The sequence below is a fragment of the Cyrtonyx montezumae genome, unplaced genomic scaffold (genome assembly GCF_038088225.1).
Source record: "Cyrtonyx montezumae isolate F1298 unplaced genomic scaffold, pur_monq_1.0 scaffold_11, whole genome shotgun sequence".
NCBI classification, from domain to species: Eukaryota; Metazoa; Chordata; class Aves; order Galliformes; family Odontophoridae; genus Cyrtonyx; species Cyrtonyx montezumae.
The window spans coordinates 15065428-15086958 of record NW_027071837.1 but is presented as its reverse complement, the minus strand read 5'-3'; the positions used below and the strand labels follow the sequence as shown (position 1 = coordinate 15086958).

Here is a 21531-nt window from a genome sequence, read left to right as displayed (position 1 = left end):
AGGAACTATTGTTCTATTTCTCCAAAACTAGGAAAATATTCATGCACTGAATTTAGCCAAAACATCCATCTATATTATAAATTCCTAATCTACCTGCTGAAAGATGTCAGGCACATCCTCAGAAGGTATTACTTCTGAATATGTGCTGACACAAAGCCACAGAAGGTATGTTTGGGACTCTACTGAAAATATAGTACTTATATTAATTGCAACCACCCATCATTTGCAAAACTCACTTTTACCATAGAAACAGGAACTTCTAAATTTCAGTCACAGATGACCCCAAAATAAATGTTATTAACACAGCATGCCTACATCTCATCATTTGATTCCCAGATGGTCTCAAACAGCATTGTAAGGCTATTTAAGAAAAATCAATGTCTTCCTACAAATTCCTTACCTATTAAAGATTTGATATTTTCAAGGATTAAATCACTAGTGATATTTCCAGATAAGTCTTGTCCAAGTTCTGCAATCAGCTTTGCATAACCTTCGTTCTCCTCTCTCAATAAATTGAATTTCTGTTGCTTGTAACTGGAAATAAACAAATCAAACATTATTAACACATCCATAGTAAAGTTTATTTGTGATCTTACAAATATTAGATTTCTATACAATTTACTAAACTTATTCAAAATAACAAACTGGAAGTTTTATCAGCTATTGGACAAAACAGAATGCAGTAGAACAAAAAACCTTCAGGGAAGTAAGCATTCTCCAAATAAATCCAGTTGTTTTTGTTTTTTTTAAATCAAGACCATTTAAAAGCAAGATTATATTTGTATTAAGAAATTCTGTTATTTCACCCTATGCTCAGCAGTCTTAGAACTGCTTAGCACCTTAGCACTGCTCATTGGGACCTATTGTAGTTTTAAGTGTTCTTTGATACAGAGACTGAAACACTGGATGCAGAAACATATATATACACATACCAACACAAAAATGCATACTATGTTGCTAGAACTAGTATAGCTGCATTTATGGAAACACCAAATGCCTATGCTTAACAGATACAACAGGAAAAGTTTGCTTATATTTTGCAAATTAACATCTGTGACAAATAAAATGAAATATTAAGTATTTAATCTGCACATAATCACTGTAACAAAGAAAAGGTCACAGCAATAGGTCAAGCTAAGACAGCCTTTATTTATTACAACCTTGAGAAACAGAAGAGTGTTAATGAGGTTCTATTATCAGTGATTTCTTAAGAGTACAGCAAAACATCTTTCCTAAAAAAAAAAAAACCTGCATATTTCATTAAAACAAACTTTCTTCTTAGAAAATGCTGTTACCCAATTAAATACCATTACCCTTCCTCACCCCACCCTCCAGTAAAATAAAATAAAAAAAAACCCTTGTCCCACAACTTACAATAGTTTTGTCTTTATTTTAACAGATTTCTGATTGAACTGTTGGGACTGCTTGATAAGTCCTAATGATTCCAGTGTTTCTGGATCCAAGCGCTCCTTTAGGACAGTATCAGACACAAGATACTAAAAGAAAACCAAAAACATCAGATTTGTCAGTTATGAAGATCTAGACACATGCACATCACACCCACACTAATTTTCAACCCCCTTAGGACAAAAACTGGAAACTATTTAACCCAAATTGGAACTTCGTAAGGGTAGAATTCATGCACAAGAATGTCTTGAGTGAACAAGCTTAATTTCTGGTTACAAGGTATACACTGCTAAGCATCCGGGGATGCTATTACAGGAAACACATTATTTGTACAGCTCGTGCCCACTCTCCCATTATCTGTAAGAAATGTTTGTATTTCATAAGATAATTTTTCTGAGGACTTAAGCTTATTCTACACTTCAAAAGACGAGAAGTGGTTGGATAAAGATGTGTAACAAAATGAACTTCAGAAGCAAAGTTTCTGTTTAACTAAGAGGGGGTATGCTCTCCCAAAACTCCTTAAAAGAATTACAGGGAGAACTATACCACCTCACCATAATACAAGAGATAATGGTGCTCAGAAGTCAGTATTAGGTTAGCAGAACAAGTTGAAAAATGCAGACAAAGGAAAAGGTAACAGGATTTTAACCATGTCCTACTTAATCAGCTGGCCTAGTTAAAAATGTGATTACCAGCCTTCTTCCAGTACTGCTCTTCCATCTGTTTTAAGGATTTTTTTACAATTTTCATTGAAAAAAAGAAAACCAGAACAAAACACATAAGCACAAATGCTTTTAGGAACTTAAGAGAAATTCCATTCAGAATGCTGTACACAACTGTGGATCAAAATTTGTGCTTCCTCTCCCTCCTGGAAAAGCAATGTTTGTTTCTGATAGTACTTCTATCACAGAATCATAGGGGTTGGAAGGGACCTCTAGAGGTCGGCAAGTCCGACCCAAGCTGTAAGTGCTTATTTCATCGTTTCTATGCTATATTCTTCCTCCATTCAGAAAGCCCTTACTGAACAATAATGCAGCAACCTTGCTGAATGACAAAGTTGTTTGGTCATCCACCTCCCGGATTCCACTAAATGCACTGCATTAAAAATAATGGGAAAGTAAATGAACTATTCATATTCACAAGCAGCTTTACTTACAAACAAATTACACTGTGGGTTTGCATTGCTGTAACATTAAAACTACATTGAGGATTTTCTGAAAGAAGGAAAACAGTGACATAGGTTGGGTTGCATCTTTAATTTTTATCTATATTCATAGACCATACCCGAGAAGAAATAGTTACAAAAAAAGAAACTAGTCACCTTCCTCACCTAACTGTAACTACACCACAGGAGACACAAATGGAAAGTTTCACTACATTTCTAGGACAGAAAAGACAGACTGCAGCACAGTAGTCGTATCATATGGCAAAGCAGTTTGAGTATTATTACGAATTGTAGCCAATAAGAGATGGAACATTGTACACTCTCTCTTCTGAAATCACCAGAGATACAACAAGCTTGCTCAAGCTCAGTTAATTAATTCATTTAAATAGGAACACAAACTGGTCAACCTGATGGGGCAACAGGGCTACCTACATCCCAAACATCCCAGGATGCTTTTCTTCCAAAAAAAAAATTAAATTAAAAAAGAACAAAATAATTCACCCATCATAACCTCACATCTTTAAAGTTCTCCAAATAATTTTCTTAGATTTTGGCACGTACAAAAATAAATAATTTCTAAATGCAACTTACCAAGCAGGATAATACCAGTTGAGTAAAATTATCCCTTTTAGTTTTTTCTTCTAAACAACTTGTTTCAATATCTAGAACAAAGTAAGGTGAGGAAGAAGAAGGTTAAAAAGAAACCATAACTTGTGAAAACTTGCCTATCACCTTGAAGGAATTTAGATATTTTCTTTTTATTACTGTTCTGATAAATGCTAATGATGATACAATGCAAAGTAGCTTGTTTGTACTTCACTATCTTCCTGCTACTTCGTATCTTCACTTTGATGCCCATGCAGTATTTTGACAACAAATCTCACACACCCACAAATCTTGTGAAAAGGCAGAACAGAAACTAGAGGAATGCCATAGCATTAATTACTTTCCCATTCTCTCCTGTAACAAGAGCAAATGTTAAGAATCAGTAAGTTGAAGAAAATGGGTGGTCCTAGCCTTAATATCATAACATTCTAGTCTCTTCTGCCTGGACTTCATGCTGTTTTTACTGCCCAGTCTGCAGTCTTTTACTAACTATAATTCTGTATTTTAGTTCTTTCTTTCTTGTCAATGACTGGATGCAATTCAGAAATTCATTCCTGTGAGGAGAGCCATAAAACAACCACCAAGGAACAATGCTCATCTAGAATAGCTGAAAAAAGGAGTGGAAAACTGTTAAATAAAGAGGTCAGGCTCTAAGGCATACGTTACCATAAATAAGTGTACACACACACAGAAAAATGGAACCCACAAAGTAACAAAAAAAACTCTGAGAAAGAGGCCCCCTAAACAAACTGGGTGAAAAAAAAAAACAGATAACAGCTTAGAAGGGGAAAAGAACATTAAAGGAAGCTCAGGAAAAAATAAGCAAGAACTTGCATCAAATTTTGTCTCAGTTTGAAACAGATCCCACTCAAACTATCTCTCTGCTACTTGTAGATGCCTGGTATTTGGCTACGTAATTTCAGCTGAGTGAAGCAAACATATTAGTTTTAGTTCTTCAATTAGTTCAAGGAGCAACCCAGTCAAGCACTCCAACTCTGCTGAGAAGGGTGACAGCGCTGGGCAATATGAAAACTAATTACTGCAGAGAAAAAATGATACAAGTAGGCAGAGACATATTATGAATGAAATAGCCAAAATGCATCCCCTACAAGTTGCAGAATTCGAGATACTTATACGAATGTGACCCATTGTGCACAGCCAGCATCAGCACTGCAAACCCAGCCTCCTTCAAACCCACATCTGTGATGAACAGACTGGCAACAGAATGCACTGAGATTGTTGAGAAGAACAAAGAGCCACAGAGCCAGATGTTAAATCATGGGATGAAGAAAGTATATTAAAATCCTAATAACATGATAGAAAGAGCTCTGAATCAACAAAATACAACACAAAAATCCAGAAGTTATTAACACAGTAAGAAGCTCCACTAAGTTTGCGGACATTAATTTGGCAAACAATTCCAGCTGCCTTTAGGTTTCTGGAAAATTGGTACAAGCCTCATTTAACTAACAATGACAGTGGAGATAAAAGTATTTACAGTACACACTCTGAGAATAGAAGACTGCATACCAGTAATGCAATTTATTCAAAATACTTATAACTACACTAAGTCATTGGCTGCACTAGCTAGCATCCAGCATTCTTACAAGCTTTAACTTCTCTTGGCAGAGCCATTTCACTTCCCTCAGTAGGTAAAGATACCTAGAAACTGTAAAAGAACAAAGCAGAATGAAAAGATATTAAGAATTTCAATACAGAAACACTGAAGAAGAATCAACACATTTTGTAATTTTCAGTCACGCTTTGCAGATCAAATGAGATACCCTGCAGAAATGAACAATTAAACGCACAAAGTATGTATTTCTTCAAATCTGTCACAATGCCAAAAGGAAGCTTACAGCTTACCTAAAATACAGAATGCATCAGCTAAGATGGAAGGCATGTCCTCACGGAATTCCTAGCAAGGAAAAAGGAGAACACGTAGTGAATGCAGAATTACAACACGTATGTTTTGAAAATCTTTACTCCACTGCATAAAAGTATTTAATCAAAACGTTCAAATTAATAATGCATTAGTAAATGAAGTGGCCTATTCACCAGTATCTAAATAATGTACTAATTACTGGTTGCAGTGAAAACGTAATGAAAGACCCAGTAAGAATATTTAGGAAACATCTGAAATAATCCCAACAGAAAAATCTACATACATACATGAGATTTAAAATCTGAAAGGGATCTTCTACCAGTAATCAATGTCATTCATTCCTATATGTGCATAGCAATCAATTTCTAGAAATAAATTCTCTGTCTTGCCTTATGAAACATGGGGAAGAATACAAGTGTGTGCACATTAAGAAAGAAAATTACATTCTCCCCACCCCCCCATCTATTCCAGTGATTCCCTCAGTCTGGAATATCAAGCATAAAAAAGTTTAGTCTTTATAAGGAAATTATTATAAATTTTTAAAGAACCACACACAATTGCTGCATACACCTCTGAAATTACGCACACCAATGAACAGAGATGAAATCCTAAACAGACAAATTACAAGACTGTAAAATAATTAATATTACATTAATGTTGGATTATTTGCTGCTAGTAACAGCGTGCAGACACTTCCACATGTCATTTTGCACATATTACAGTTGCTGACTCACACCCCAGCAGCCAGTCGTGTTTCTGTTTTCTGAAAATACTAACAGCTGCCTATGGGAAGCATCCTACCTTTGAACAGCTTCCTGCTTAATATCTAATATGGGGTGACTGACATGCAGCATTAAACCTGGCATCAAACCAGCACTAATTCTGTGGGGTGTTTTTCCTTAAATTATACATGAGTGGTTAGTATCTTCCCTATCACATGCCTGCATTCATCCAGGAATAACTAACTGGAAGAATGGGTTCTTTGACTGAGAGACTTTGACATGGGCAAATATACCTTAAATAGAAATCCTCACAAGTTTTAAAGCAAAAGAGTTGCACATAAGTGACATAAAAAGAAAAACAAACAACAACAAAAAGAGCACAAAAGCTCTAGAAAACCTGTTCTTCCATCCTGCAATTTCCAGTACCCTTCTACAATACACACGTCATACACAAAAGATTAAAGGGTTATTACTCTAGATACAGGGAAGAATCTCTAAAAATTGAAGTGTATTTACTTTATCCACATGTCAGGGCATGCACATGAAATGTATCTATTCCATACACTCTATATAATCTCAATATATATGAAAACATCAGCAGCAAACAGGAGCACTGTTTCAAAGGTGCTCATGGGACCTGATCGTATCAGCTGTAGAACAGTAAATAAGCACACTGTTATACTAATTACAAAAATAACAGTAGGTGGCATCACTGTCATGCTGCATAAGCAACTTAAATCCATGTTTAGCATTTACAAAAACCTTAAGTCTCCACACAGCCTTATGTTACTTAATTTGTAATTTCTGCTAACATGAACATAACTACATACCAGCAGGAAAAACAGAAACACTGACATCTACATTTCAAATCACAAATGAAGAGGAAGGATTTGACAACTTCTCAGATATAAAAAACTATCTTCCTGAATATCGTCCATCTTGGTTTTCATTCAGACTTCGTAACAGACTAAGAATTCAGTAAGTAAGCAAATTAATACAAATACAAACTTACTATAATATCAGCAAGTACACCAGAAGCTTGATCATGCTTTATGCTTCCTCTAATAACGTGAGATGAAAGCTCATACAAAGCCTGTTGGATATCTGTTGAAAAGAAAACATTATTGCAGCACATACTAGGTAGCCCTTGGTCTACTTTCTAAAGCCACGTGATATTGCTGTAGGCTTCAGACACTTGGCAGGAGGCACATGGCTCTTAATAAGAGGAACTATTTTACCGATTCCGACAGACAAAATTTGAGCAATGTCCACGAATTCACATAAGCAGAAAGTAAAGGACTACCTATTCTCATGAGTTTACCGAATAACAGTAAAATATGATAAAAAACCACAGTCCTGAGTTTAACAACTTGAACCTTTTCAGTTGGTTTAAACAGACACCTTTAACTTACAATTCATATGAACATTGTATTTTGCTTCCAAAAACTGTTTCAGAAAGTAAAAAACTGGAGAAAAAGGTTAACTGGAGAAAAAGGTGATAAAAAGGACTTCCTAAGAAAGTCTGCCACAACTGAAGAAAACTATTTTACAAAACCTTACATTACACTGAAATATTAAACACAGGCACTACATTAGAGAAAATCTTGCAACATTAAATGTGGTGGTTACAAAAGCAGCTACCATTAACTTGTAAAGAATTGTTCTTACAAAAAAAACTGCAACGCTGCTGTATTTTTAATTGTACAAGAACAGTTAAAACTCCATGCTTCCAACTTGCAATTACACCACACAGTTTGCTCAATAAAAAGCATTTTCAATGTGCATACCCCACTGCAGAGCAAATCAAGATTTTTCTTTAAATTTCAAAGATTTCCTAAAGCAAGAATTTACAACTCGAGGCTTTTTACTTTCATTAAAAGGAAAACAAAAAACTGAACACAACTTACCTCTGAAACTGAGACTATCATGGCTTTTGTCTTCACTGAGAGCGCGACATAATTGCAAACTGTAGTAAAGAAAACATTAAAAATGTTTAAAAATAGATATTAGGAAATTAGCATTAGATAACCCACAAATGTTTCAGGGCTGTTGTTATTCTGGCTAAAATAATTTTAACTCAAGGCAGTGGAAGCAGCTAACTACGTTTTGGTTTTCATTCACACTGATTCAGAAAAGTAAAGAATAAGCAAAGAAATACAAAGCTCCTAATACATCACGTACAGAATAGGATCTTCTTCTGTCACAGAAAAACTCTGACCTGCAATAGTTTTTAACACCAGCACCAGCACAATTTCCTTATACACTGCTTTAGCAAGGATAAAACAAGTTTCTACCTGTAAGTACATACTGTAACCAGTGAGGATTCATTACAGGCTGCAAAGACCTGCTATGATACGATTTCTTGGTCGCTGTCAAAGTCACTCCTTAAACAAATCAGCCACATGTAAAAAGCACACCGAATACCATACAGACTGTTCCATGAAATAACTATTATCACTCCAGGATGAGGCGGAAAAAACAGTTTCACCTTTATGAACAGCAGTACTCAGAAGGTGATTTACCACCTCTATCACAGCCACTAAAGGACATCCCCTAATAACCTTTCTGACACTTCCAAATTTTCAGTCAAGTTCACAATTCTTCTGTAATAACTTTAATATGTAGAAACTGAAGACAATATCAGAGTTACATAATATTCCTACATACAATACTAAGTCTACGGTCTCCCACCTGGCCAATCCTTAAACATTACCTAATAAGCAGGTAGATACTATTGCTACAAAGGATTATTAATGGAAAAATAAATCACAAAGAAGGATTTGGTAGCAATCCATCACTCTTCCTATTTGTATCCTGCATACATTATTACATCTTCAGCAGGACTAAAAAATTGTTCCAGCAACCAAAGGATAACATTAAGCCACTGCACCCATTAAAGACAACAGGAATACTGTTAGTCTTACATATATATATATGAAGTAACCATAAGAAACATGCAACCTGAGAAAAATTGATGCTATGGCAAAAATACCTCTAAAGCTATTGAACAAAACACATGGGCTATATTTCATTTTTCACAAATGGCAAATGCACTTCTTATTTTTGAAGTAAGGATGGATTTTTTCAGCCATTCTAAAAGACCAATATTAATTTTACTCAAGTCAGACCTAAAACTTTGACTGCTACTCATCCATGCAGAAGGTACTCTAAAGGAATCGTTTGTAAGCTCTGCAAACATAATAGTAAAGTGAAAGCTCTGATTCTACAGAACTATCAGCTTATCAAGAAGTCAAACACCAGAGTAAAGTGAGCAGCGAGGAAGGAAGACAAGGCAGAAGCCCCTCCATCCAGTACCAAAAAGCCATGGGATTAGTTCATCAAGTCCTAGCTGAGAACAACAAACATCGGCCTTTCACAGGAATACAAACCATCAACATCTGCACAATTAACCAGACAAGAAAATATAAATATACAGATATTCCCACTTAAAGCTCAGAAAATGGAAGCTTATCAGGTACAGCTTTCAGTTCAACAGTCCTAACATCAAAACGTTTATGACTCTTAACTTTATTCTGGTTCACTTCCTGCCAAGTTTAGGATGCAGTACTTCTCTGCAACCTACATTCCACCTGAGTCTAAATTATGTAATAAACCTGAAATGCAATGTGAGTACAGAATAACCCAGGAAGTAAACATTTAAAAGTGACAGTGAACAGAATCACTGCTTAAAAAAAAAGTATAAAAAATGATTCTGGATTAAGATGGAGGTACATTTGTTTAAACAACAGCAGTTCAGAAGCTGTGCTGAGCACCTATAGAAAAAGTTTGCATAATAGAGCCAGAAACTGAACCTAAGCCTCCTAAATCAGACACAACATCCTACTTAACCAACTGAACTCACACATGGCATACGGCAGAAATTGTCATAAATGCACGTCTGCAAATATTAAGGTATATGCATAACTTAACTGATGCAGATATTTCTTTTGTTGAACTAAAACACAATCGCACTTTGCAGTCAGGATGGCAAAATTACAGCTAAAGTGTGCTTTCCTGACTCTCAGCCCTTTAATTGCTACTCATCATGACATGCCTCATGCACATAAAATAACAAACACCGTGGGAGGGCCATAAACATCGCGTCTCAAAACCTCAAGTTCACAGAACATTACGCTTCTTCAGTTTATCTTGAAGTTTAACACATTGGATAAACAGCCAACCAAGCACACTATTAAAGTCCTGCTTCTCCCTTGAAGGGTCTTCAGTGTGTCTGATCCACCACGCGTGAAAACCAAGTAAAGGCATTCCCATCAGTGCTTGCCATTGCATGTGTATTACCAACATTCCTATGACCTAAAGCCACAGATCAGCATCTTGCTGTGGAAGGCACTACAGAAAACAATACAATTTCAGTACAAAAGGACAGTATATGTATACACAAATAGGATTCTGGACTGATCGGCACGATAAGCAGTCACTCACACACGCCAACGCAATCTGCACGCAGTATCAGGCAGCAGCAGAACAAATAAAATTTAAATGTGTATTTACACAGAGAAGGATCTGAAAGAAAAAGACACGATGACCACATCTTGATGGACCTCTAGTTCTAGTAACTAGGAAAGCTCAAAACTAGCACAATCTACATTCATGTACCTGTATTAGATGTGATTACACACTGGTAGCTGGGTTAATTAAATTGGAAGAGCTCCACAGTTTCCACGCAGACTCCAGAATGCCACCTTACCTATCCACTTGTGACATCCCAGGCCACATGCCAAACCCTTATTTTTTGCTTTTGGACATTACTGCCAAACTCAGGACAAAAGTGATCACATCAATAAAAACAAAGTTCACTATTTTCCATAGGAAATAAAGAAATACAGAAGATAATTAGTTAAAAACTGATTTTACTACAGCATTTCCTTAGTACTTTGTATTTATTTTTCTTAACAAGTAAACTCCTTTTTTTAATAACAGAACTTCCAAAAGACTACAGCTGTATTTAAATCCTGTACATTCTCAAGTGTAGGCAGACCACCACCACACTACTGAGCACAATGTAAGACAACAGCAATCACCTTTAGCATTCGTTAGTAATTGCAGTACAAGCCAAAACACTGAAGGCAAATCATTTACTTTTCTCAGTACACTGCCAAAACACCAACTTGGGCTGATCTAGTCAGATCTCATATTGCATTCCAGTAAATAAATATTTTTATCTATTAATTTATATTTTTGGGACTTTGCTTTAGATAAGCAATTTACTAAAATAGGAAGCATCACTACATCTACTTACCTTTTACTTTAACACTTAAAATATTTCATGTGTTTCAATTTGGGAAGAGAGTATAATTGCTTTAATTTTCATCCAGTTAAAAGAAGTGAAAAGACAGGAAGTTTTAGAAAAGGGCTAAGTTAAATATCAAGAAGTTCCGCCCAGAAAAAGTGGCTTCTCACAAAGTTCTCTAGGATACTGGCTACGGTTGCATTCTCTCACTTCTGTAAAATAATTTCATGCATATTTCACATTCACAAAGCTGACAGTTCTTACCCAGCTGTAATCGCATTTCCTTTAAAACTGATGGCCTCTCTACCAAGCTGCTGTTATCATGTTATCACATAAGGACCACTACAGAAAAAAAAAAAACTTTCAAGTGGATCTACATGTACATCACATACAGAAATACTTTATTAGAGTTACATGTGTATTTCCAAAAGACATCAGTGTATGTTTATACACTTTCCTTTTTTGTTGTTCATACAGAAGTTTAACCAAGCTCAATAAGTAGTCTCCTTATTTATTGTCCAAGGATTGTCCAGATGGATGTACACATTGTGATTGCTAAAATGCCTTAAGCAGAAGAAAAAAATTCAGTGCAAGCCTCAGCATTATTTGGGGGCTCCTGAACAATTAAGATTTCATTGTTTGAAATGCAGGAACTGAACAGACTTCCTTCAGCCTTGTATCACACACACTGATACATATAAACTCCAGCACAATTCAAGCACAGCAGTGACACAGCTATAGGAGGGTCCCCTCCCTACAAAGCAGAGAGTCTGGGGAACATCAAGGTTTGTGCAGAGAGCCTCTATGTTTATTCCCTACCCCGTAACAGGAGGATCATCACCACCTTTGTTGCAAAATCTTTTAAAATACAAGAACAAAAGGAGCAAAAATACCACGCAGTGTTTGCCATATAGGCATTTGGGGGGCCACTTTATTTGAAACTTCAGGGTTTTTTTTAGTTATAACAAAGGGATAAAGGAAATAGAAAAATTAAAATAAGATCATTTAAGAACACACTGTAAACCGGGTACCCGTGTGGGAATTGATGCAGTAATGGAAAACAGCCTGGGGAACGCATGAGCAAACGGCCTGGCCAGAACGCTCAGGAGGGGCAGATGGAAGGCCGAGAAAAGCAAGCCTGCAGCACACCTGGACCGACGGGGGAGGCTGCACTCAGACCCTTCGGTGCTCACAAGTTCCTCCCTAGGATAACTGGGAACAGCCGACCGTACCGAGCCTGAACTAAACCGGCACAGCGCCGTGCACCTGGCAAGGGGCAGAAAGACCGAAACAGCGGCCAAGCCCTCCCAGCCGCAGCACGGCCCAGAGTGGGAGAGGGCGCTCAAGGCCCGGGGCCAGCCGAGCTAGGCCCGGCTACCGGGCGAGCCTACGGCGGAGCGGGCCCAGCCGCGACAGCAGGCCCAGGCCGGCCCCCGCCCGCACACGGCTTCGTCCCCGAGCGGCAGCGCCGAGACGCGGCCCTGCGCTGCGCCCTCCCGCCCGCTCCCACCTCCCCGCCCCCACCGCCCGCAGCCCCTCTCCGTCCCGCACGCCCGAGGCCTTGGGGAGCGCCGCCGCCCCCCCGCACTCACAATTCGTTCCTGCCCCCTTTCTCCCAGTTCTTTATCCACTCGGCAGGGAGCACGGTCGCCATCTTCCCTGTGTGGAGCCGAGAAGCCCGGATGCGGGAGCAACGGGCACAGGTCAGAGGGGACGCTGCAGCCCGCGAGGCACGACGGGACGGCCGCGCCGTGCCCTAGTGGACGGCGCGCGCAGGGCCACTACTGCGCATGCGCCGCAGTACCCTAACGTCCGTTACGCGGTCGACGCCCGGGCCTGTTAACGGCCTTCGTGCGCATGCGCTGCGCCCTCGTGCCAACGCAGGTGTGGCGGTTCCGGTGTCGCAGCCGTGGGTTTCAACGCTGCCATTTTGATTCGGTGCGGCAGTTGTACGCGACGAAGAGCTGCGGTTTGAAATGTGGGCTTGCATAGTTTCAGCATCACGCCCAAGCTTATGCAGCTGTGGAGGGGGGAGGAATGCTCAGCGATGTGTGCTTACAGTGATCGATGGCAGAGCCAGTTTGTAAAGGCAAAGAAAATGCATTGGGACTGTTAAAGTGCTTCGCAAAAGCAGGGCACGTGCATTTCAGCAGGTCTGTCATGTGTTGGCTGCTACACCTCTGTCCCTCAAGCATAGGGCTGCAGCTTCAGGCCCTCAAATACCTTTGGGTACATGAAAGCAGGCATGTACACCGCTCACATGTTGACGTGTGACACTGCTCTGGTTCCCAAAGCTTCCCAGTGCAAATGTCACTGAAAACATCTTTACAAAGTCTGTATTGTGTTGTGTGTCAGCCATTCAATGCTGACGCAGCGAAAGAACATTTTGTTATAGTAAGGGTTGGGCTATTAAGTTGCTTGCTAAATAGTTACTTAATTATGAAATAATTAGAGCTGGAATTAGACTACGGTCAATTATCAAACAACTTTACCAACTCGGCGTCTCTGTATCCATTATGTTGCCTATATACTGTTTACTCTAAGTGGAGTATTGACATTTTGGTGAATGACACAGCTGTCCCAGTAAATGTAATGCTTTATCTGTGGTGCTGATGTAATAGGATTCCTTTGAGTGCAGGGTGCTTTGTAGTATACTCAGTCTGTTTAGGACCTATTCCTGTGAATGTCTGTGCTAGTTAGTGATACCTGTTGAGAACTGCAGGCTAGGCACGAGCACAGTTTTCCTCTTAGGTAAAGGACTGCAACCTTTTTTTCTTATTTTTCCGATGAAAATGTATTGATTTGTAGCTCAAAATTATTCATTTTTTTCAAAACACTGCAATTCTCTGTTCCAATTTACTTTTTTTTGTTGTTGTTGTTTTTTAATGAAATGGTTAAAATTAATAAAAACAATTTAAAACAATGCCAAAAAGCATAGAATAATATACTTCATAAAGAGTTTTCTTAGAAATACATGTGAAATTAAGTATGTTCTCAGAAATTTTAATCAGAGGACTATATTATTCCAATTTCCTGCTTATAACTACTAGCAGCAAAAAGAGGTGGGAAGCATATACAAACGTACAATTATGACACTTGTTTTATAATCTGGATTTGTTCTGGACTCATTCTGCTTTCCACTACTTCCATTAGCATTCCTGAACTATTGGCTTTATGCAGTTTAAGAGAGATAAAAGAGAAAAGAAAAAAAAAAGCCTGATACAAATCTTCACAAAGGCTCTAAATAAACCTCTCCCTCAGTTGGCTAAACTGTATTTTAGGTATCTTTTAGAAATTCTCTTGCAGATAATTTAGCTATGACATGCTTCCTATTATCTATAATCTGTAAATATGTATACATTTATATCATTCGTTCATATTTTTACAACTTCTGCAGTCACAGAATCATAGAATACTTCAGGCTGAGAGGGCCTTTAGGCAGCCACCTGCTCCAAGCACCAGCAGGTTGCTCAAAGCCTCATCTGAGAGTTTCAAATTCTACTAAAGAGGTGATTCCATGGCAAAGACTTTGAGCACCAAAGAGATTTTTCCTTGAGTCAAGTCAGAATTACCCCCATTGCAACTTGTGTCTGTTCCCTCTTGTTTTGCAGTACTCTCTGAGAATACCATGGGTCCATAGTATTGCTGTAGAACTAAGGGAAGCACTTTGTGAATGTGTGTAAAATTTGCTTTACTTGTGATATGTAACTCCTGAAACACAGACATTTTGTTTGATATACAGCAGCCTGTAACATTTATTATCCATCCACTCACAAGGCTTTCGTGTGCTTGAAAAAGTGTCATGGGTGCCCTAAGATTCCTGAAAATGAATCAGAGATCCTTTTAAAAAATTAGGATGTTCCTCTCATTTCAAAAACTCCTAGAGATTTCCATCTCCATCAAAATACATCTATTCACAGAGAATTTTCTTTTGGCATTTTGATTCTTTCTGTTATTTTTATAATTTTGCATTTCCCTTTACAAATGTTTGGATGAAGAGAAGTCTTAAAAAGAATGAGAAATAATGCTGACTGCAAAGCCACTATATGCAACACTACAGTCTTGAGTCACCTCCTGTCCCTCCTGCATGGGTAAAGAAGAAATCTGAATGTTTTTTCCAACTTCATTAAAGAAAATTTCTCAGTTGGGCTCTATGGTAACAGCTGGATAGCAGTAGGTTTTATTTAGCTTATCTGCAACTTTAAGGCTTTCAAAGGTGTGGTATATTATACAGCAAATACACAGTTACAAGAAAACAAGTGTTAATTTAATCTTAAGAAAAAAAAGTGTAAGTCCTTGGTTTTCTACATAAATACTACAGGTTCCAATTACGGTAGCTGTGAATGTGCAAAAGCAGAAAGAAAATGTTTGAACAGCTCATTTCCTCTGTAATAACCTTCCACATGAATTTGTGTGACAAGGAACAACTTTATTATCCTCTCAGAGGGGTACACAGCAGAAGGTTTTGCTTTTCTTGCCCAAACATTTAAGAGTAGAAACTTGGAATAAAATATCCTTTAATATTGTTCGGGTTTGTTTGTTTTTTCCATCGTGTTAATATAAGAATTAATTACACTACATTTCTGAAATATGCAATTTTTTTTTTCATTTGTTGTAGTTTGATTGTTTTTTGTTTTGTTTTCTGGGACCATTTCCTGAATTGTCACACAGAAGAAAAAGGGTACAAAGAAGGCGCGCTTCCACATTTTCCAGATGATTTTCATTTGGTAAATGCTGCTTAGACAAGATTCATAATACACATCTACTGTAGCCTATTTCTATTCAGCCTATTTCTATTCAGCTGGGCATTTGAAAAGAGAAACATCTTCACATAAGTGACTGCCAAATAGATCTTCTTCACTTAGTTGTTTTCTTTTTTTCATAGCTAAACTTAGTATCCATCTGTCATAGATTTAGGTTCAATTTCCTGACCACATTGGCCTGGAAGGGATCTGGTCCAGGTTTTGATACAGTTTCATTCCACTTCTTAGCTTTTTGCTTCCCTGTATGTTCATGCAAGTACTGATAAGAGAATGGATGGTAGAAATACTTACTAAGTTCTCTTCTGCACAATACTGTGAAAAAGTGACTTATTTTATTAAAAATGACGCTGTTAATCTGGAAGCACTTCATCATCTGACCTGAGATTGAGATTGTCTGACAGGAATTAGAACAGGTATTTACTTGAGAGTATTTCAGTCTGCCTCAAGGTAGATTAGTTGTTTGGGGGGTATTTTTTTCCTTTTCTGATCAGCATAAGTAAGCAGAAACAAAAACACCAGTTCAGCAATGGAACTGAGAAATCTAGAAATATAGGAAGAAAGATAATTGTCATCTTAATCACAGTTTCACCAAATGATAAAATGTTAGCAGTAAAATAAAGTTCAGCAGGGCAGTTCCTGCTGGGATTTCCCTGAAGGATGGGGACAAGCTCATAAGTTCATAAGTTCATAAGTTCATAAGGTTGGAAAGGACCTATAAGATCATCTAGTCCAACCATCCTCCTATCACTATCTCTACCCAACTACTAAATTAAGTCCTTTAGCACCTCATCTAAACGCTTCTTGAACAGCACTAGGGATGGTGCCTCAACCACCTCCCTAGGCAGGCCATTCCAGTGCCTGACCACTCTTTCAGAAAAGAAATGCTTCCTGAGGTCTAATCTAAATCTTCCCTGGCGCAACTTGTGGCCATTCCCTCTCGTCCTGTCATTACTTATCAGGGAGAAGAGGCCTACCCCCTCCTCACCACAACCCCCCTTCAGGAAGTGGTAGAGTGCTATAAGGTCTCCTCTGAGCCTCCTCTTCTCCAGACTAAACAATCCCAGCTCCCTCAGCCGCTCCTCATAAGACTTGTGCTCCAGGCCCCTCACCAGTTTTGTTGCCCTTCTCTGAACACGCTCCAGGGCCTCAATGTCCTTCTTGTAGTGAGGGGCCCAAAACTGAACACAGTACTCGAGGTGCGGCCGTACCAGAGCTGAGTACAGGGGGATGATCACCTCCCTGCTCCTGCTGGCTACACTATTTCTAATCCAGGCCAGGATGCTGTTGGCCTTCTTAGCCACCTGGGCACACTGCCGGCTCATGTTGAGCCGAGCATCAACCAACACCCCCAGGTCCTTTTCCTCTCTACATTCTTCAAGCCATTCTGCCCCAAGCCTATAGCATTGCATGGGGTTATTGTGGCCAAAGTGCAGGACCCGGCACTTGGTCTTATTGAACCTCATCCCATTTTGCTCAGCCCAGCTGTTCAGCCTATCCAAATCCCTCTGAAGGGCCTCCCTACCCTCAGGCAGTTTGACACATCCTCCCAGCTTTGTGTCATCTGCAAACTTACTGAGGGTACACTCAATTCCCTCGTCTAGGTCATCAATAAAGATATTAAACAAGATGGGCCCCAAAACTGACCCTTGGGGGACACCACTCGTTACAGGACGCCAGCTGGACTTAACTCCATTAACCACTACGCTCTGGGCACGGCCCTCCAGCCAGTTCTGCACCCAGAGAAGAGTGAACCTGTCCACACCACGGGCTGCCAGTTTCCTTAGGAGAATACTGTGGGAGACCGTGTCGAAGGCCTTGCTGAAGTCCAGGTAGACTACATCAACAGCCTTTCCCTCATCTACCTGTCTGGTCACCCAGTCATAGAAGGAGATGAGGTTGGACAAGCACGACCTGCCCCTGGTGAACCCGTGCTGGCTGGGTCTGATCCCTTTATTGCCATGCACGTGACGTGTGATCTCCCTCAATAACATCTGTTCCATAACTTTCCCTGATACCGAGGTCAGGCTGACAGGCCTGTAGTTCCCCGGGTCTTCCTTACGGCCTTTCTTGAAGATGGGAGTCACATCGGCAAGCCTCCAATCTTGTGGGACCTCTCCAGATAACCAGGAATGCTGATAGATGGCAGAAAGTGGCTCGGCAATCACCTCTGCTAGCTCCCTCAGCACCCTTGGGTGGATCCCATCTGGCCCCATGGACTTGTGGGAGTTCAGATGGAGGAGAAGATCTCTGACCGTCTCTGCTTGAATCACAGGGGGTGCATTATGCACCCCGTCCCAGACTTCCAGGTCAGGGCAAGTACCATTTGGATAACTGTCCTGTCTATTAAAGACAGATGTGAAGAAGGCATTGAGAACCTCAGCCTTTTCCTTATCATCTGTGGTTATATTGCCTGCCTCGTTGAGTAAAGGAGGGAAATTTTCCTTAGTTTTTCTCCTGCTGTTAATATATTTGTAAAAGGGTTTCCTGTTCTCCTTTACAGCAGTAGCCAGCCTAATTTCAAGCTGGGCTTTAGCATTTCTAATTTTCTGCCTGCAGATCTTGGCCAGTTCTCTGTAGTCACCCCAAGTAGCCTGACCCATCTTCCAGAGGACATAGACTCTCCTTTTCTCTCGGAGTCTCAACAAAAGATCCCGGTTCATCCACACTGGTCTTTTGCTCCTCCGGCTTGACTTACAGGACTCCGGGACTGCCTGCTCCTGTGCCTTTAAGATTTCCATCTTGAAGAGCATCCAGGCTTCCTGGACCCCTTTACCCTTCAGGAGCAAGTCCCAAGGGACCCTTGCAACAAGTGTCCTGAACAGGTCAAAGTCTGCCCTCTGGAAGTCCAAGGTAATAGTTTTGCTAGTCACCCTCTTGACGGCACCCAGAATAGCAAACTCCACCATTTCATGGTCACTCTGGCCAAGACAATCTCCAACCTTCACATCCCCTACTAGTCCTTCCCTGTTAGTGAAAAGTAGGTCAAGCAAGGCATCTCCCCTGGTAGGCTCTTGCACCAGCTGAGTCAGGAAGCAATCATCCACACATTCTAGAAATCTCAAGGACTGCTTCCTCTGCGCAGTATTGTATTTCCAGCATATATCAGGGAAGTTGAAGTCCCCCATGAGAACGAGTGCTGGCCATCGTGCAACATCTACGAGTTGTTTATAGAACATCTCATCTATTTCTTCATCCTGACTAGGTGGTCTGTAACAGACCCCCACCACGATGTCACTCCTAAGGACTATCCCCCTGATCCTTATCCATAGACACTCTACTTTGTCATTTCCAACCACTAGTTCTTCAACATCAAAACACTCTTTGATATAGAGAGCTATGCCACCACCCTTTCTTCCCTGTCTATCCCTTCTGAAGAGCTTGTAGCCATCAATCCCAGTATTCCAGTCATGGGAGAGGTCCCACCATGTTTCTGTAATAGCTACAAGGTCATAGTTAGCCTGCCTCACAATGGCTTCAAGCTCTTCTTGTTTATTGCCCATGCTGCGTGCATTGGTATAGATGCACTTCAGCTGAGATATCTGCCTCACCCCTTTTTCCAGCACAGCCTCCTTAGGCGCTTTACTGGAGAGCCCTGTTTTATCCCCTTCCCCCGTCACAGCTAGTTTAAAGCTCTCTCAATGAGTCCAGCTAGCTCCTGTGCTAGGATTCGTTTCCCCCTTTGGGATAGGTGTGTCCCATCAACAGATAACAGGCCAGGAGCCGAGTAAACTGTCCCATGGTCAAAAAACCCGAAGTGTCTATCTCTACACCAACCTCTCAGCCAGTTATTCATCACTTGTGTTTTCCTAGCCCATTCTGTGTCCTTCACCGCCCCAGAAGGTATGGAAGCAAACACCACTTGTGCTCCCACCCCTTGAACTAATCGCCCTAATCCCCTAAAATCTCTTTTCATAGTTCGCAGACTTCTCTGAGATATTTCATTGCAGTCTGCCTGAACTACTAGTAATGGGTAGTAGTCGGTGGGGCGAATCAAGTCCGGGAGTCTTCTAGTAATGTCCCTGATTCGAGCCCCAGGGAGACAGCACACTTCCCTGCGGTTTGGGTCTGGTCTGCAAATGGGGCCCTCAGTTCCCTTTAGAAGGGAGCCACCCACTACGATCACCTTCCTTTCTTTCTTAGTAGCAGCAGTCTCAATGCACGGAGGTGACTGCCTTGCCATTGGTGACCTCCTGCGGGAATCTTCCTGCACTTCACCCCTTATCACCTCTTCAACTTCCAATGCTGCAAATCTATTGCTTAGGGGTATCTGGGGGCACTGGGGAGGCAGAGGGGGAGATCGCCCACGGCACCAAGTAGGGACTCTCTGCCAGCCCTCCCTATCCCTCAGATATCCCCCTTCTGCCCTACGGGGACAGGTCAGGGAGTCCACCAGAAACTGTGGGGGATCTCCCTGGTACCTTTCTCTCTGGCACTCTAGGGAGTTACTCCACCAGTCAATCTCCCTCTCACAGTCCCTGATGGCCCTCAGTCTCTCAACCTCCTCCTTCAATTCAACCACCATGTTAAGCAGATCTTCCACCTGCTCACACCTCGCACAGGAGAACTGCTTAGCACCCTCATCTAGTAGTAGCAGGCTCTGACACTCCTTGCAACCAGAGACCTGTGTAGCCACGCTTCTAGGCAGACCTTCTGTCTGGGTCGCCACAGCCTTCTTAAGGCAAGCCCTCTGTCTTGTAGAGACCATGACAGAAAAAAATAAAAACAAAGAAACGAAAAAAAAAATTGAGAGTAAATAAATAAATAATGGTTTATAATAATATATATATAGATATGATTTGTAATGTGATACTTCGCGGCCCTCCCTGAGCCCTTCAGGGATATACCTCTTCAGCCCTAATCAGCTGAGGAGTGTGGGCGAGGGCGCTGAAACCCTGGCAACGCCTATGCCTCGTTAACACCTACCTCGTTAACACCTGCGCCTCGTTAACGCTTCGTTAACCTCTCGCGAGAACAGCCGTTGGGACTGCCTGCTCTCACTCGGTTCCCGAGAGACTGGAACCTCCCGAAAACCCACCCTGTACCTCAATCAGCCACTGCAGCTCCGGCTGTGCCGACTCCAAAGCAGTTGATCACGAGGACTGAGCGGTACTTCCGGGTTCCGATCGTTGTAAATCCCCCGCCGTTTCCCTGGCAACGCCTACGCCACGTCAGCCTCTCGCGAGAGAGAGCTGCCGGGGTCTGCCGGGACTAGCTGCTCTCACTCGGTTCCCGAGAGACTGGAACCTCCCGAAAACCCACCCTGTACCTCAATCAGCCACTGCAGCTCCGGCTGTGCCGACTCCAAAGCAGTTCTGTGCTACAGCTCCGGCTGTGCCGACTCCAAAGCTGCTCTGATGGGATGTGCTCTCAGCCCACTGGCAACATGGATGATTCCTTCTTGCCTCCTTCAAAGGCACGAGGAAGAAACAGTAAATGCTTTAAGAAACGATTTCTCTTCTCCTACATACACCTTCCTAGCAAGTGCTCTATCAAGAATACTTAGAATCTCAGATATTAGCATTTGGATTTTGAAAATATGGACAAAGTTAGGAGTTTTGCAAGTTTTGCAAGCTGAGCAGTGACAGTATCAGTGACAGGGCTGCTGAGAATCTTGCAGCATTGCCTCTGTCCACTGCAGCAGGAAGGTGGAGTACAACTTGCAGAACAGGTACTGCTGAGCTCACAGCTCTTCTTTCACTGGATTGCCTGATAGCTGCGTGTCCTGTAGGATG

The 21531-nt window shown here is 40.9% G+C and overlaps 1 protein-coding gene across 4 annotated transcripts in view; it reads right to left on the bottom strand.

Moving 5' to 3' along the window:
- Nucleotides 1-12775, bottom strand: part of THOC2 (THO complex subunit 2) — a 49372-nt gene extending 36597 nt beyond the window's left edge. For 3 of the 4 annotated variants that reach the window (XM_065729688.1, XM_065729689.1, XM_065729690.1), the window contains exons 1-7: nt 12629-12771; nt 7693-7751; nt 6798-6889; nt 5045-5096; nt 3164-3234; nt 1375-1496; nt 401-534 (exon numbers count right to left, since the gene is read on the bottom strand). In XM_065729688.1, coding sequence (XP_065585760.1) covers nt 401-534; nt 1375-1496; nt 3164-3234; nt 5045-5096; nt 6798-6889; nt 7693-7751; nt 12629-12690 — 592 coding nt within the window. In that variant the 5' untranslated portion in view covers nt 12691-12771. Of the gene's footprint in view, nt 1-400; nt 535-1374; nt 1497-3163; nt 3235-5044; nt 5097-6797; nt 6890-7692; nt 7752-12628 lie in introns of all 4 variants that reach the window. The other variant, XR_010621807.1, reaches the window with a different exon arrangement.
- Between the last annotated feature and the right edge of the window lie 8756 nt (nt 12776-21531).